Source organism: Oncorhynchus masou, chromosome 32 (assembly GCF_036934945.1).
Source record: "Oncorhynchus masou masou isolate Uvic2021 chromosome 32, UVic_Omas_1.1, whole genome shotgun sequence".
NCBI classification, from domain to species: domain Eukaryota; kingdom Metazoa; phylum Chordata; class Actinopteri; order Salmoniformes; family Salmonidae; genus Oncorhynchus; species Oncorhynchus masou.
Genome location: NC_088243.1, coordinates 21820999 through 21835355, shown reverse-complemented (window position 1 = coordinate 21835355; position 14357 = coordinate 21820999). Strand labels below are relative to the sequence as shown.

At 43.7% G+C, this 14357-nt stretch overlaps 1 protein-coding gene across 1 annotated transcript in view; it reads right to left on the bottom strand.

The window, feature by feature from the left end:
• LOC135525707 (sodium/potassium/calcium exchanger 4-like) overlaps window positions 1-14357 on the bottom strand; it is a 42550-nt gene that overhangs the window by 8666 nt on the left and 19527 nt on the right. Inside the window, exons 3-11 of the mRNA XM_064953496.1 lie at window positions 7685-7761; window positions 7064-7138; window positions 6474-6558; window positions 6066-6169; window positions 3042-3116; window positions 2222-2247; window positions 2063-2116; window positions 1672-1763; window positions 134-303 (exon numbers count right to left, since the gene is read on the bottom strand). Of these exons, the coding sequence (XP_064809568.1) occupies window positions 134-303; window positions 1672-1763; window positions 2063-2116; window positions 2222-2247; window positions 3042-3116; window positions 6066-6169; window positions 6474-6558; window positions 7064-7138; window positions 7685-7761 (758 nt within the window). The remainder of the gene's footprint in view (window positions 1-133; window positions 304-1671; window positions 1764-2062; window positions 2117-2221; window positions 2248-3041; window positions 3117-6065; window positions 6170-6473; window positions 6559-7063; window positions 7139-7684; window positions 7762-14357) is intronic.

Genomic DNA, 14357 nt, shown 5'->3' with positions numbered 1-14357 from the left:
ATAAAATTTGATTTGATGTACACTAGAAAAATAACTAAACTAGCCGTGCTTTCTTAACTTCTAAGTAAATCACTTTAACTGAGCTCCTCTCCAATAAGCCTGACGGACAACCGACCACAGTGACCTCACCCACCTCATTGATGATGAGGCGGCTAGCCATGCGGAGGCGTGTCTTGGGGCCAAAGTGGTTGGTGATCATGATGCGCAGGCCGGCATCGGGGAAACTGTAGTTAGGAGGGCTGGAGTTGATAATCTCATCTACCATCACCACAGAGCTACGACTGTACCTCTTAGTGGGCTTCACTGTAGATACACAGAGATGGTGAGATACAGAGCACAGACAGGCATCAAGTAGGACTAACTGTACACACCAACCAAGACGAAGAAGATGACATGCTGTTCTACTCTTACAGTACTGTATACAACCACAAAGACATGCCTTTTTCAAGGATGGCCAGACAGACGTGCCAAATACACTCACATGCCAGACCAGCAGACTCCCTGTAATACACACACACACACACACACAAACACACACACACACACACACACACATACTCCAGCCAGTTACTTTCTCGTGTTCTTCTTACTTCTTATTTTTATTTCCTGTGTTTTTGTTTTACCGTATGTTATATTTGGTGCTACATTGATATTGAGTACTGCATTGTTGGGTTTGGAGATTGCAAGAAAGGCATTTCACTGTAATTGTGCACGTGGCATTAAAACTTGAAAGTTGAAACAACCAGAGGATACCGTATGTCAGGAGGTGTAATTAAAGTGTTTGTGTGACAGCAGAGTGGGCCCCACTGGGCCCAGTTCAAGGCCCATTAAAGGCCCCCTGAAGACACTGTCAGATGAGATCACATCAGCCATCAGAGTGAGGCAGACTAAAACCTTCAGTGTGTGTGTGTGTGTGTGTGTGTGAGTGTGTGTGACATATACACACACTCATACAGACACAAGCACGCACAGGCACACACACATACCATACACACAGTCACGCACACATATAAATGTCTCCACACACACATGCACCAACACACACCCTTACGGATGCATGCACATGTTGTGACTCTGGAATAATGGACTGTACTTGACACAGCAGAAGAGGGCGAGACAGGGCACAGCATAGCACAGCACAGCAATACATCTCACATCTGACAGGCCAGGTCACGGCAGGCAGGTAGGTTTAGTAAGGCTAAACAGACAGGCTTCTACACAGTAGCGACAGGGCTGCCACACGGCAGCAGGGAGGTTAGCTTGGTTCTACTTGACCAGACAGGAGAGGAGAGCTCTCAGAGTCACTCGGTTAAAGACACAGTGAAAGTCGGTGGAAGTCTAAAATAGTTATAGAAAAGATATGTCTGTAACTCTGTTTGAAGGATCAGATCTCAGAGTTTACAAAGGGGTACGAACGACATCGAACCAAAGTGGAGAGGACTGTTGACAATGTTAAACCAGATAGGAAGAGTCAAGAGTAGGGCCTGAAAGTAGTTTCTAGGTTTACTAGAGCAACCAGATACAGTAGAGTAGTTGTTTTGATAGAAGGCCAGTCAGAGTGCCAGAGGGTTGGCTGAGAGGTGACCATAAAGCCTGTCTGGTTACCTTTACCTGGAGAGAGTAACGGCTTGGACAGGTCATCCCATATGTAACTGTCATAACAAGCATTACCATCCTCCAGTTCGCTGCTGATCACCGCGTTACCGTTGGCCAAGCTCTTGTCTTCCTTCCCTGAGAAATAGTTCTGGATGCTGGTGTTAAATCTGATGTGAGAAAAGAGAAAAGGTTTTACATATTCAGTTGAGAGTTTATGTAACTTAGTGTGTGCAAAGTATGAGTATATAAGTGGATTTTACTATTTGTTGCGTGCGCTCAGGTGCTCTACTCACATACATACATACGGATGATGAATGTGTGTGTGTGTGTGTGTGTGTGTGTGTGTGTGTGTGTGTGTGTGTGTGTGTGTGTGTGTGTGTGTGTGTGTGTGTGTGTGTGTGTGTGTGTGTGTGTGTGTGTGTGTGTGTCTTTGAGGCAGGAAGGAACAGGTCCCAGTAGAACTCACTTCATGATCAGAATGTACCCAAAGTACATCACTACCAGCACTAAGCTCTCCCACCTGCAGAGACAGACACACTAGAGTCACATGTCTGCAGGTGCGCGCACACACACACACATGCAGCCTCTGCTGAGACACAAGGTAAACACACAGCGGGGTACTCACCACACTATCTTCTCATCATAGATGAACTGACAAAATGAAAGAGGGAAAACATTTAATAAAACAAATAATTAATTAAACAGTACATACTTTTAGGGAGAAGAGCATCAACTCTTTTTTTTCTAACTCAGAAAAACTTGAAAGTCGCGATGCATCAAGTGTGTCTATTTACTGTCAGACAGATGCTGTGAGAAAGCAACATTTCCTGTACACTGTTTACTATAAAAGCAATGACATAGTATGCAGTGAGTTTCTGAAGTCTCTGTGACATCTCTCTCTGTACTACTCTCTTAATCTCATGATGATTGTCTATCAGCCCACTGGGCCTCTATCTCTCTATGAACCCAGTGGAGTAGACAGGAAATGAAGGTTAAACAGCCACTAGGGGCTCTCTGTCTGAATGACCTCATTATGTAAAGTATGAAACGGTATGCAGTGTCTTCTACAATACCATACAGGGGTTGTATGTATCAAGTTTCTCAGAGTAGGTGTGCTGACTTAGGATCAGTTTTGCCTTGAAGATCACAACGAATAGGATTACATGGGCAGATGGGACCTGATCCTAGATCAGTACTCCTACTCTGAGATGCTTGAAACATATATATGGACCCAGTTCTTTTTATATTACAGAGAGTCCCAGAAACACACACGCACACACACACACAAGCAGCTGCTTGACCATCTCCTCCCCACAACCCTCTATTAGCCCAGTGGGCTAGACATTTAGACAGTAAATTAAGGTTTAACAGCCACTGGGGGCTCTATCAGTCTGACTGGCCTCATTATGTAAAGTAGACTAGAGATGAGATGATCAGCTACTCACTGCAATCAATGCCAACACAGACAGAGTGTAGTAGAACGAGTCACGGAACACTGCAAACTTAGTCAGGTACACCACCTGGATGAGAGAGAGAACAAGGCAGAAGGAGGAGAGTGGGAAAGGAGATGAGATGACATTCACTATATCAAGTTATATCAAGTTGTTCCATGAACCGTGGAAATAGACTATCCTCTTGGTCATTGTGGTTAGATCGCATGTTATTTTAGTGTTGTGTAGCTTTGTAACCTTGATGTTGACATATCAACTCAGCTGTGATATGTGATATCATAAAGGGTTACATTAGCAATATGGAGGCTGAAAGGTTAAGGAAAACAAAGGTACTGTCCAAGTCAAGGACACCTCGCTACAATACCTAACTCGTTCCACCAATTTGGTGCCTTTTGAGAAGTGTAACTTAGTGAAAAAGAGTTGTAACATTCTGTCATAAAGAGCACATGTTAAACTTAATAAAAAAACATGTTTTCCCATCTCAAGAGGTTAAATAAAAAACGACTATAGTAAGTGCCTATTAAGTGACAAATAAAATAACAGGGTTGACCGTAACAGGGTTGAAGATTTCAGCCAAAATCAGCCACAAGTCCCTTTGTGACTGGGGAAATGGAACCTTGTGTGAAACAGGGAGGGGCAATTGAATGCAAGATTCACCTTTTTTTTTTAAATTAAAACATTTCTAGCCTGTCTATATATGGGTAACACGGTTGATGTGCTATGCTCGACCCAGTCAGTTTTCCACCACAAAACACAAAATAATTGTGAAAAAGAGTAGAAGCACCTGCTTTTATACTATGATTTGACTATGATTTGACTATTAGATGTTCAATGTTTCTTTTGAAGGAAATATTTATAAAGGAATAGTTGACCATATTAAAATGGGAGTTCAGTTCACATAACAGGGTTGACCTTAAAAAAGGTTTATTTTTTAGCTTGAAATGAATCACGAATCACATGCAATAAATAATAATCTTAAGAAATGACTTTGTCAATGTAACAAAATAACGAGTGCTTTACAATGATGGTGAAAACTTGGAGAAATGTTGGGGTTAGGGGGGTTAAAATCTTCCTGGACGTCACAAAGGCTGTACGGAAGGAAATGTCAAAATGCAGAATTTTATTCATTTTATTAAAAGAAAATCAGATTTATTGAATTCTCCATGTGGTCTATATTAAAGGGCACTTCATTGAATATAACAGGCTTTTAAAATGCAATATTGGTGCATAATTATTTACTTAAAATATCAAAGGGATGCAGAAGGCAGTAATTTGGTGGAACGACGCAGCTACAGTAATACAGTAGTGAGATGACTAAGTGTGATGTTGGGTCACAGAGCTTAAGGCAAGCCAACCAGTTCCATTAAAATGAACAATTAATACAAACTATTGAAGCAAATACCATTAGCGTTCTCCTTTAGAAAAATGTACACAAGTTAAAAACATTCAGCAGCTACAAAACAAAGCCATTTTTAATAACAAAAGTCTACTCCTCAGTGCTATCATTGTTTCTTCTGTCCGGTCAAAAGCAGTTGATAGTCTTTGAGGCTGCAGGCAGCAGGCAGCACTTTAAATGCAACCAGTCCAGAACGGCTTTTTGCTCGGTAGCAGTTAGCAGACAAAACACAGTTTAAAAACATGATGACAGTTTAACTGTTTTAGGTTAAAACCCTGCTAGGATAATGTGGGCATCTGTCTGGTACACAACTGTATATACTGTATATATACACATCTAATAGTGTATGTGTTATTTGGGTTGGGGTTTGGGGTACCCCGGAGGTCGCCCCCAGATAGCATATGAACACGTCATAAGCCATGAAGAAAGATGTTTAGAATTACAGGAAATGTGCTTTAAAACTGCAACGTTTTCTCTCAGCTTCATTGTCATGATTTCCGCCCAAGTTGTTCCCTCTCCTTGTTCGGGCGGCGTTCGACGGTCGTCGTCAACGGCTTTCTAACTGCCACCGATCCACGTTTCTGTTTCCACTTGTTATGTCTTGAGTGTACACACCTTCCCATTCCGTTATTATTATTTCCCTATTTAGCCCTCTGGTTCTCGTTATGTTTTGTGCGTGATTGTTCCTGGTTTTGTGTTAGTCTTTTGTGTTAGGGTTTGTTATCCCTACATGGATTTATTGGCTGATTATTTTTCTGAGTAAAGTATGTTATTTTACTCAGTTCTGTGTCCTGCGCCTGACTCCGTCCTCGCCTCTGCACTACTGACACTTGACACTCATAATAATACTACTAATAATTATTATTATTTATTCAGCTTACATAAAGCTTTTCATTACAAAAATCTGAAGGTGCTTGAAAATAAAATATATATGTAGCTACATAACAGAGAGTAGGTCTGGACTACGACAACTGTCAGCTAATTGAACGTTTTGGGATTTTCAAGCCTCCAACAGACAGGGTGACAGTCAAGCAGAGGGAGGGGTTTGTCAACAAGGGGGAGATGAGCAGGTCCTTCAGTGGTAGTTCGGCAGCACAGTTCGCTCTCCATTCAAGGCGTCTCACCGGCACCTCGCCTTCCCCGCCATCTGACTGCGACTTCTCCATAGCCGTTGACTCGGTCTTGTACGAGATGAAGTTCCCACTCACTAAATGATGACAGCGGCACAAAACTTCAGTCGAATTCTCAGACTGAGTAATGAATTCATCACTGCCAGCTTGTCATCCAATGCAGTCATCCTCATGGGTTAGGAGAATGTAGAAACAACCAAAGAACAGGTTGGTGTTTTCAAATCAAACACACTAGCTAACTAGCTTGCTAGCATTGTTAGCGAGCTATGTTGAAATAACTGATTTGCCATCAAATTCACGGGCAGGAAGCAAATATAAGTAGCCCAGACTTCTTGCTCGGTGCAAAACTGCACTACGCCACTGGGCTTAAAATAGCATGTGTTATAGCATGCAGTATGTGTGATTTGTGATTAAGACAATGGTCTCCTTCTGGCAGTGTACACTAATATAGACTGAGGCACATGGAGATTGCACGCACGCAAACAAACACACCTGCCCAGCGAAGATTCCACACACACCGATGATGCATAGAATGTTGAATACTGCTGAGCCCACTATGGTTCCAACACCCACATCTCCATGAGTGATAAACACACCTTCAGGAGAGAAAGAGACAGAAAGGAAGAGAGAGAGAGAGAGAGAAAGGAAGGAAGAGGGAGAGAGAGAGAGAGAGCGAGAGAGAAAGGAAGAGGGAGAGAGAGAGAGAGAGAGAGAGAGAGAGAGAGAAAATGAGAGTGTGGTAAAGAGAGAGTCAGCTATCAACCCAATATGATCACCTCTTAGACAACATTGATCTGAAACCTACTCAATGTGGAGAATTGAACACACAGTATACATACTACTAATGGTATTGTACAGTGTAAGTGTGTTTGTGTGAGAGTACCAGACAGCCCGCCTCACCTATAATCGAGGCGAACAGCTCTGGTGCTGAGCTGCCAGCAGCCATGAATGTAGCTCCTGCCACATCTTCACTCAGGTCCAGTTTCTAACAGACACACAGAGGGAAGAAGCACAGTCTCATACTGAAGTCTCATACATTAACCATTGATCAGTGGTGTAAAGTACTTTAGTAACAATACTTTAAAGTATTACTTATGTAGTTGTTTGGGGAATCTGTACTTCACTGTATTATTTATATTTTTGCCAACTTTTACATTTACTTCACTACATTCCTTGGGAAAATAAGGTAGTTTTTACTCAATACATTTTCCCTGACACCCAAAAGTACTTGTTACAGGTTGACAGGAAAATGGTCCAATTCACACACATCCCTGGTCATCCCTACTGCCTCTGCTCTGGCAGACTCATTAAACACAAATGCTTCGTTTTTTAAAGTATGTGTTGGAGCATGCCCCTGGCTATCTGTAAATAAATAAAAAATGCTATAAAATCATGCTGTCTTGTTTGCTTAATATAAGGAATTTCAAATGATTTATATAAGGAAGTTTATAGTCTAGAGGAGGTTGTTATTGGGACTCTAATTCACCCACCTCACAGATCTTCTCCAACGACATCACAAAGTAGTCATCGCAGATGATTGCCAAGGCCAGAAACATGTACAGGGCCTGAGAGAGAGAGGGAGAGAGAGAGAGAGAGAAAGAGAGAGAGAGAGAAAGAGAGAGAAGAGAGAAAGAGAAACATCTGTCCACATATCCTGCTATCCTCTATCCTGCCCTCACAAAGTAGAACGTTGTTGTTCCTGCCAAAGAGAGAGCAGAGTCATCTGAGGCTGCATTAATGTGACTTTTGTTGTGTAAGGTTGCGATGACAGGCCCTGCCTGGGGCACTGTGTCCAAACCAACCCGTGTTGTTCACAGCACAGCCCAGGACATCACATGACAGGAAGATACCAGGTCATACACAATGACACCCGGCTGACAGAATATTTATAATTGTCATAAAATTGTCTGTCAGAGACAGAGAGCTGCACAACTTATCTTGAATGAAGTGGTCAGGACACAGCAAAGTAATATTTTAGTCCACTAATTAGTGCATGGATGGACACACACACACCAGAAACATGCCCCATATAAGCAAGCATGCACATACACACACACTGTCGCAACACATGCCTGATTTACTGAACCACATGGTAAACCTGCTGCACATACCGCAAATATGTGCAGCAGGACAGCTCCTCTTGTGCGTTGGTAGGTGGTGAAGATATCCTCAGGGAACTCATTGATGGCTGAAAGAAAACAGAAGCATCTCCAAAGTCATGTGTTGGTCTGACAACATCACACATAGCAAAACAACCTATATAATTCAAATAAATCATTTGGGTATAAAACAAACAACAACAATCAAATCAACTTAATGTAAAAATGTGACTTGCCTAGTTAAATAAAATAAAAATATATTTTTTTATGATAATAATTAGGGCTATTTGGTCTACAAGACTTCTGTATTTGCCACTTTATAGAATTATCCATAGATATCTGTGCCTTTATCACACTCAATGTCCTGCCTCAAAGAGCTAGATGAGTCTGAATGTCCGGCCTCAAAGAGCTAGATGAGTCTGAATGTCCTGCCTCAAAGAGCTAGACGAGGTTGACAGTCCTGCCTCAAAGAGCCTGATGAGTCTGAATGTCCTGCCTCAAAGAGATAGACGAGGTTGAAAGTCCTGCTTCCAAACTAGAGCTGACAGGGTGAGTTTGGGTGAGTCTTAACCTGCTTAAAAGAGTTTGATTTTCTCAGACAAAATCTAAAAGTCTGAGAGTCCATCCTGCCTCTAGATCTGTAAGGGTGAGTCTCAGTCCTGCCTCTAGATCTATGTGGGTGAGTCTTAGTCCTGCCTCTAGTTCTGTGTGGGTAAGTCTCAGTCCTGCCTCGAGATCTGTATGGGCGAGTCTCAGTCCTGCCTCTAGATCTATGCGGGTGAGTCTCAGTTCTGCCTCTATATCTGTGTGGGTGAGACTCAGTCCTGCCTCTAGTTCTGTGTGGGTGAGTCTCAGTCCTGCCTCTAGATCAATGTGGATGAGTCTCAGTCCTGCCTCTAGATCTGTGTGGGTGAGTCTCAGTCCTGCCTCTAGATCTATGTGGGTGAGTCTCAGTCCTGCCTCTCAATCTGTGTGGGTGAGTCTCAGTCCTGCCTCTAGATCTGTGTAGGTGAGTCTCAGTCCTGCCTTTAGATCTGTGTGGGTGAGTCTCAGTCCTGCCTCTAGATCTGTGTGGGTGAGTCTCAGTCCTGCCTTTAGATCTATGTGGGTGAGTCTCAGTCCTGCCTTTAGATCTATGTGGGTGAGTCTCAGTCCTGCCTCTAGATCTGTGTAGGTGAGTCTCAGTCCTGCCTCTAGTTCTATGTGGGTGAGTCTCAGTCCTGCCTCTCAATCTGTGTGGGTGAGTCTCAGTCCTGCCTCTAGATCTGTGTGGGTGATTCTCAGTCCTGCCTCTAGATCTGTGTGGGTGAGTCTCAGTCCTGCCTCTAGTTTTGTGTGGGTAAGTCTCAGTCCTGCCTTCTATATCTGGGTGGGTGAGTCTCAGTCCTGCCTCTAGATCTGTGTGGGTGAGTCTCAGTTCTGCCTCTAGAGCTATGTGGGTGAGTCTCAGTCCTGCCTGTAGATCTATGTGGGTGAGTCTCATTCCTGCCTCTAGATCTGTGTAGGTGAGTCTCAGTCCTGCCTCTAGTTCTTTGTGGGTGAGTCTCAGTCCTGACTCTGGATTGTGTGGATGAGTCTCAGTCCTGCCTCTATATCTGTGTAGGTGAGTCTCAGTCCTGACTCTAAATCTGTGTGGGTGAGTCTCAGTCCTGCCTTTAAAGCTGTGTGGGCGAGTCTCAGTCCTGCCTCTAGTTCTGTGTGGGCGAGTCTCAGTCGTGCTTTCTACATCTGTGTGGGTGAGTCTCAGTCCTGCCTCTAGTTCTGTGTGGGTAAGTCTCAGTCCTGCCTCTAGTTCTGTATGGGCAAGTCTCAGTCCTGCCTCTAGATCTGTGTGGGTGAGTCTCAGTCCTGCCTCTAGTTCTGTGTGGGTGAGTCTCAGTCCTGCCTCTAAATTGTGTGGATGAGTCTCAGCCCTGCCTCTAGATCTGTGTGGGTGAGTCTCAGTCCTGACTCTAGATCTGTGTGGGTGAGTCTCAGTCCTGCCTCTAGAGCTGTGTGGGTGAGACTCAGTCCTGCCTCTAGATCTGTGTGGGTGAGTCTCAGTCCTGCCTCTAGATCTTTATGGGTGAATCTCAGTCCTGCCTCTAGATCTATGTGGGTGAGAGCCATGCTTCACCACAGGGTGATCTCCCTTAGGAATGGTAAGCTGTGGAGGGTTAGGCTCTGTTGCCCAACCGGTCCATCTGTTCCTGGATCAGATCAGCGGCCTACTCAGTACCCCATCTCCAGAGACACAGCGAGATCCATGTGTCCATCTGCAACCTCTCCAACCAAAGATGTCATTGCATTCTGTCACCACTCTCTCTGTCTCCTTCCCCCCTCTCTCACCACGTCATCCAGTTGCATCTCTCTCTGGAGGTTGGACAGAAGCCCACTCGACATAAGATGCCCATAAGGGATACAGAAGGGAGACGTATGTATGTACTCCGATTCCAATCAAACCACACAGAGAGTACAAATACACAACTAATGAACAGAGATCTTTCTCTCTCACCAAATCAATCTAGGCTGATTACATTCCCTTTAAATCAAAGTAGTAGCAAATTAATATATCTGTTATTATCAAGTCATAGATAACACATCAAATATAATAACGCAATTCTAAATATTATAATGTACCGACTGAAAATGCAACATAAAAGAATCAAAGAGCAAACGGGTTCACTCAATAAGGGCTTGAATAACTGCATATATTGACATTATTATCAACAGTACAGTAGTATTCTCTAGCACCGAGAATAGCAGATGTAGCAGCAGTAGTAGTACTAGCAGCTTCCCTCCCAGAAGTATATCAAATGGTGGGGACACTGTAGCCTTGATCAGATATCCAGCAGGCCCTCAGCAGCCGATTCCCTCCCCCACCCTCCTCCATAACAGAGGACAGGCCTCAAGGTTTCCCCCTGGGAAGGGAAAAGAGGAGGGGAAGAGAGGAAGGGATGAGAGGAAGGGAGGGGAGGGGAAGAGAGGAGGGGAAGAGAGGAAGGGAAGGAGATGGGAGAGCATCTATCTGAGCTGTAAGCTAGATACAGCGTAGCGTCATCAGCAGTCTCCTGCTCCAGTCCACATAGCGCTTACGCAGTCTGTCACTGTCACAACACTAGCCTTGTCTGCTAGCCTTGATTAAACAATTCAACCTGACAACTCATGAAATTTGGAGTCTGCATTTTGATATAGTGTGTTCACAATTGTTACATGAGCTAGCGAAAGAGTGAGGCATTTGTATACGCTTTTGTATAATAGCCTAATGCATTGAAATCAGTTTTGGGTTTTTAAAACTTTGCTCTTATAATTTTTGTTAACAAATTGTAGATAATTGGCTAACAAATTGTAGATCTTTGGTTTACACATCGTTAATCAAGACACACATAACACTAAACCCCAGAAATAGCACAGATCAATCTATCTTGGGTTCACTGCTGTGTCTAATCTGACTGGACATGAAATGTGCCATAGAAGGACTCCCACCCTAACAACCCTGTGACCGATCGGGGACCATGGACCAGGGTCAGCCAAATGTTTGTGGAGTGTCATGGATGTTTCCTCCCCTAATGGGTGATCCCTTTATGCCGCAATCCTCCTACCCAGGATCCTCCAGGATTCTCCTGTCCTGACAGGTGCTCCCTTAAAAGCCAGTTTGAGGAACCCAACCAGCAGTGATCAATAATTGAAGACAACACCATTACTCTCTCTGCAGTAAACAAAAGCCAGCCAGCGCATTCAGCTAGTGCCATGTCTCACAACAACAAATGTGAAGAGACAGACATGCAATCCAGAAGTTAGGTTTGTACACAGTGTGTTTGTCCTGAGAGCTCTGTGTGTGTGTGTGTGTGTGTGTGTGTGTGTGTGTGTGTGTGTGTGTGTGTGTGTGTGTGTGTGTGTGTGTGTGTGTGTGTGTGTGTGTGTGTGTGTGTGTGTGTGTGTGTGTGTGTGTGTGTGTGTGTGTGTGTGTGTGTGTGTGCGTGTCGGTGTGCGTGTGCGTGTGCGTGCGTGCGTGCGTGTGTGTGTGTGTGTGTGTGTGTGTGTGCGTGTCGGTGTGCGTGTGCGTGTGTGTGTGTGTGTGTGTGTGTGTGAGTGGGTGGGTGGGTGGGTGGGTGAAGTTGACTGTTACTGAATTTCTTAAGAGAGGCGCCCATGTCTGGCACACATACATTTTTGGCAGGTCAAATCTACATTACAACCTCATAGTGGCTGTTTAATTACATGCATGATGCTTGGTTAACTAAGCATGTGCAGAGACAGCTAAAATTCATAATCTGTATCAAATGGTTGAACAGGGAGTACACTGCAGCCACATCGACAGGGCTGCAGTGGAGCGGGTTCGAGAGCTTGGTGTCCAATCGCTAAGGACTAAAACAGCGCCTCTTCCCCCTCAGGAAGTTGAAAAGGTTTGGTATGGGCTCTCAAATCCTCAAAAAGTTCTACAGCTGCACCACTGACAACATCTTTACTGGCTGCATCACTGCATGGTATGGCATCTACACCGCCCTCAATCACATGGCGCAACAGAGGGTGGTGCAGACAGCCCAGTACATCACTGGGGCTAAGCTCCCTACCATCCAGAATCTCTATGTCAGGCGGTGTGAAAGGAAGGCATGGAAAATCATTAAAGACTCTAGCAATCAAAGCCATAGACTGTTCTCTCTGCCTCCACACAGCAAGTGGTACCGGTGTATCAAGTCTGACACCAACAGACTCCTGAACAGCTTCTATCCCTGAGCCATAAGACTACTAAATAGCTAACAGAATGGCTACATGGACTATTTGTGTTAGATTTTGGCACTGTCTCTATGCACACTCACAGGTCTCTACACACTCATGCACACTGTCACTCCAACACACACATAACATGCACACACCTGTATACTGACTACACACATGCACACACACTCACATACAATCATAATTTACACTGCTGCTACTGTTTATTATATATCCTGATGCCTAGTCATCTTACCCCTATACATATCTACTTGTGGTGCACGGGTCAGCTGTTTGTTCACTAGTACCCGCCGCAATTGTTAACCCGCTAATATAGAAAATGCGCTGTAGGCTACAGTCAGCTGAACTATTTATTGACAAGGGGTGCAGTATTATTTTGGGCCTGATTTAGCTTATAATTTCAGACATTTTAGTTGTTAGTCAACTTGTATATAATTAGATACACGCAGCTTCTCTTCTGTCAATATATGTTGTCATATAAGACTAAATGAACCTTTGTTCACCAGAATAATGTAATAGATCAATTGAATCAATGCATTAATCTAGTTGACATCAGTAAAGTTTTCTCTGTCATCTCTGCATCTTTCGTGGAGCAAAGACGTTTAGGAAATGGGGAGAAAATGCAATAGCCTGACTCTAAAGAAAACTGAAAAGATTTTCTGTGCCAAATTTCAAAATTACATCAGTTTGACCCAACATGTTTCTGATAAGATTTCAGTTTGGCGTGTACGCATATTTTTTGTGGATGATTACTATCAGCTTTTATGATCTTGATAAAGATAGTACCTCTACAGATGGTATCTGTCACGTGCTCCATCTCCGGCCTCTATGTCACCAGGCTGCTCGTTATGGAGCACACCTGGCACCATCGTTACGCGCACCTGAGCGTCATCAGACTCCATCACCTCCTTGATTACCTGCACTATACAGTGCCTTGCGAAAGTATTCGGCCCCCTTGAACTTTGCGACCTTTTGCCACATTTCAGGCTTCAAACATAAAGATATAAAACTGTATTTTTTTGTGAAGAATCAACAACAAGTGGGACACAATCATGAAGTGGAACGACATTTATTGGATATTTCAAACTTTTTTAACAAATCAAAAACTGAAAAATTGGGCATGCAAAATTATTCAGCCCCCTTAAGTTAATACTTTGTAGCGCCACCTTTTGCTGCGATTACAGCTGTAATTCGCTTGGGGTATGTCTCTATCAGTTTTGCACATCGAGAGACTGAATTTTTTTCCCATTCCTCCTTGCAAAACAGCTCAAGCTCAGTGAGGTTGGATGGAGAGCATTTGTGAACAGCAGTTTTCAGTTCTTTCCACAGATTCTCGATTAGATTCAGGTCTGGACTTTGACTTGGCCATTCTAACACCTGGATATGTTTATTTTTGAACCATTCCATTGTAGATTTTGCTTTATGTTTTGGATCATTGTCTTGTTGGAAGACAAATCTCCGTCCCAGTCTCAGGTCTTTTGCAGACTCCATCAGGTTTTCTTCCAGAATTGTCCTGTATTTGGCTCCATCCATCTTCCCATCAATTTTAACCATCTTCCCTGTCCCTGCTGAAGAAAAGCAGGCCCAAACCATGATGCTGCCACCACCATGTTTGACAGTGGGTATGGTGTGTTCAGGGTCATGAGCTGTGTTGCTTTTACGCCAAACATAACGTTTTGCATTGTTGCCAAAAAGTTCAATTTTGGTTTCATCTGACCAGAGCACCTTCTTCCACATGTTTGGTGTGTCTCCCAGGTGGCTTGTGGCAAACATTAAACGACACTTTTTATGGATATCTTTAAGAAATGGCTTTCTTCTTGCCACTCTTCCATAAAGGCCAGATTTGTGCAATATACGACTGGCTTTAAAATTCTTCACAACAATATCTCGGACCTGCCTGGTGTGTTCCTTGTTCTTCATGATGCTCTCTGCGCTTTTAACGGACCTATGAGACTATCACAGTGCA